Here is a 2,316-nt window from a genome sequence, read left to right on the forward strand (position 1 = left end):
GCACACAGACCCTGTGTCGGGGGTTAATCCCCCCCAGACCCCTGCGTGCCTGAGTTAACCCCTTGGACACAGCCCCCCGGTTCCCTGCTCCCCTTGGGCCAGGGCCCTGCAGTGACTCCCCCGGCTGTGCCGCTCGCCCTGCTCTTTGCCCAGGCTTGTCACTCGCCTCGGGCATCGGTGGGGGAGCCGCAGGGCGCCAGGCTACTGCACCGACCACAGATACCCAGGGCCCTGCAGAGCTCAGGGCCCCGCCAAGCCCAGGGCCCTGCTGAGCCCACTGCCCACAGAGCCCATCGCCCTGCAGAGCCCATGTTCCCACCAAACCGGCATCCCCACTGAACTTGGGTCCCCACAGAGCCCCTGTCCTCACAGAGCCTGTGTCCCTGCAGAGCCCATGTCCCCACAGAGCCTCTGTCCCCACCAAACCCCTGTCCTGGCAGAGCCCATGTCCCCACCAAACCAGCAGCCCTCCAGAGCCCATGTCCCCACCAAACCCATGTCCCTGCAGAGCCCCTCTCCCCACCGAGCCTGTGTTCCTGCAGAGCTGGGGCTGCACCTCAGGGTGCCTGAGCCATCCCAGCACCCTGGGCGCTGCCTGCTGGCATCCTGCTGGGCCCCGTGCCACTGCCGGCCTGCTGGCACATGCCCCACGGCCTCAGGGACCCCATTCTGCCCCAAGCGCACGTGGCGGGGACAGGCTGAGGAYGGCTCCGGCAGCAGGGTGCCCGGCTCCGGTGCCCGGGGAGGCGGCGCCGGGGGCATGGCCGCGCACGCCGGGAACGTGTGTGGCACGTCACCGGCCGTCATCGCGCGCCTGCTCCCCGTGCTCTGCACCTGCAGAGGAGCTGGACCGGGTCCAGGCYGAGCCATGGGCACTGCTCAGGGCCAGGAAGCTGCCCAGCAAGCYGGAGCCAGCTGGGGCGCTGAGTGGGCCGCCCACGRGAGCAGGGCAGGAGCCGGGCACCACGGGGCACCGCCAGCTGCAGTCCCCCAAGGAGGGATGCACGGGGAGGAAGGGGCCCTGACACATCCCTCCGGCACCCGCTCCGCACCGGAGACCCCCCAGCCGCCCCCACGCAGCCCCTCTCCGCCGGCCGCTGCCCATTACCCCGTGCGTGGCCAGGACCCTCTGGCCGGGCCACGGGTGGGGGCCACCTGGCACTGCAGCCCGCTCCCGGTGCCCGCCGTCCCCGGCACAGCAGCAGGCATCATGAGCCCTTCACGTGACCTGCTTCCTCGTGCGCGCCCAGCGCAGCCGCTGTTTGCTCCAGGCTTGTTTGCAGTGCCACCGCACCGGAGCGGCTCGCCCGCGCCTTGCCGGCAGGGTGGGGGCACCTGCGCGGCCGGTGCCGCTGGTACGCACGTGCGTGCGCACGGGGCTCGGCGGGTGCTGCAGCGCAGGAGGGAGCACGGAGGAGGGGGCCGCCGGCTCGGCAGGCACGGGAGCCCRGCGCACACCCGGTGCGTGGTGCGCTGCAGCGGCAGTGCCGTGGCACGGTGCTCTGCTCGGCTTCGCCGCACCTCACCGCCAGCTCCTGGGGGCCCAGCAGGAGCTGAGTCTGCCRGCTGTGCCCAGGGACGGCGCTGAGCCGAGAGCCAGCAGGGCCATCKTCCATGCTGCCGGGGCTGGGGTCTGCTCTGGGCGGGCGCCCCTGTCCCCAGCCCCGGGTCCCCGGTGTGCGCCGGCCTTCCTCGCCTCTGCCAGCTGCTGTGCCCTGCCTGCCGGGGCTGCGGCCACCCACCAGGCGTGGGGCGCTGCCCGGGGCCCTGCAACTCAAGGCACACGGGGCCCCRTGAGGCCCCCACAGAGCAAGTGGGGCTCCTGCCCCTGCCACGGCATCAGGCGCACTGCCACCAGCTGCCCCATGGCACAGTGCCCACTCTGCCTGCAGCCTGCCTGCACCCGGGTGCCTGCTGCAGCCGGGCACCCACCTGCACCCGAGTGCCTGCCGTAGCCGAGTGCCTGCCCGCAGCCTGCCCGCACCCAGCCGCCTGCCCACAGCTGGGCGCCTGCCTGCACCCAGGCGCCTGCCTGCACCCAGGTGCCTGCTGCAGNGCAGCCTGCCTGCACCCAGGCACCTGTCTGCACCCGAGTGCCAGCTGCACCCGAGTACCTGCTGCAGCTCGGTGCCTGCTTGCAGCTGAGTGCCCTGCCCCACGGCATGGCTGGTGGGGAGTGTAGGGAGCGGCACCGGGCGCCAGCTGCCCATGTCCGTGCTTGGCACAGCCACCCTCACGGCGATCAARTCCAGAGCCCCCGTGCAGGAGGCAAAAGCGACTTTGCTCATTAAGAGCGTGGACAACGGCCCCTTTCAG

The 2,316-nt window shown here is 72.2% G+C and overlaps 1 protein-coding gene across 1 annotated transcript in view; it reads right to left on the bottom strand.

Annotated features, from left to right (window-relative positions):
* The window catches only part of LOC146587090 (plectin-like), a 70,874-nt gene extending 69,258 nt beyond the window's left edge, over positions 1-1,616 (bottom strand). Inside the window, exon 1 of the mRNA XM_085320184.1 lies at positions 1,527-1,616. Coding sequence (XP_085176310.1) covers positions 1,527-1,616 — 90 coding nt within the window. The remainder of the gene's footprint in view (positions 1-1,526) is intronic.
* Positions 1,617-2,316: the final 700 nt, after the last annotated feature.

Source organism: Rhea americana, unplaced genomic scaffold, assembly GCF_003343005.1.
Source record: "Rhea americana isolate MKP2758 unplaced genomic scaffold, rheAme1 scaffold_617, whole genome shotgun sequence".
NCBI lineage: Eukaryota > Metazoa > Chordata > Aves > Rheiformes > Rheidae > Rhea > Rhea americana.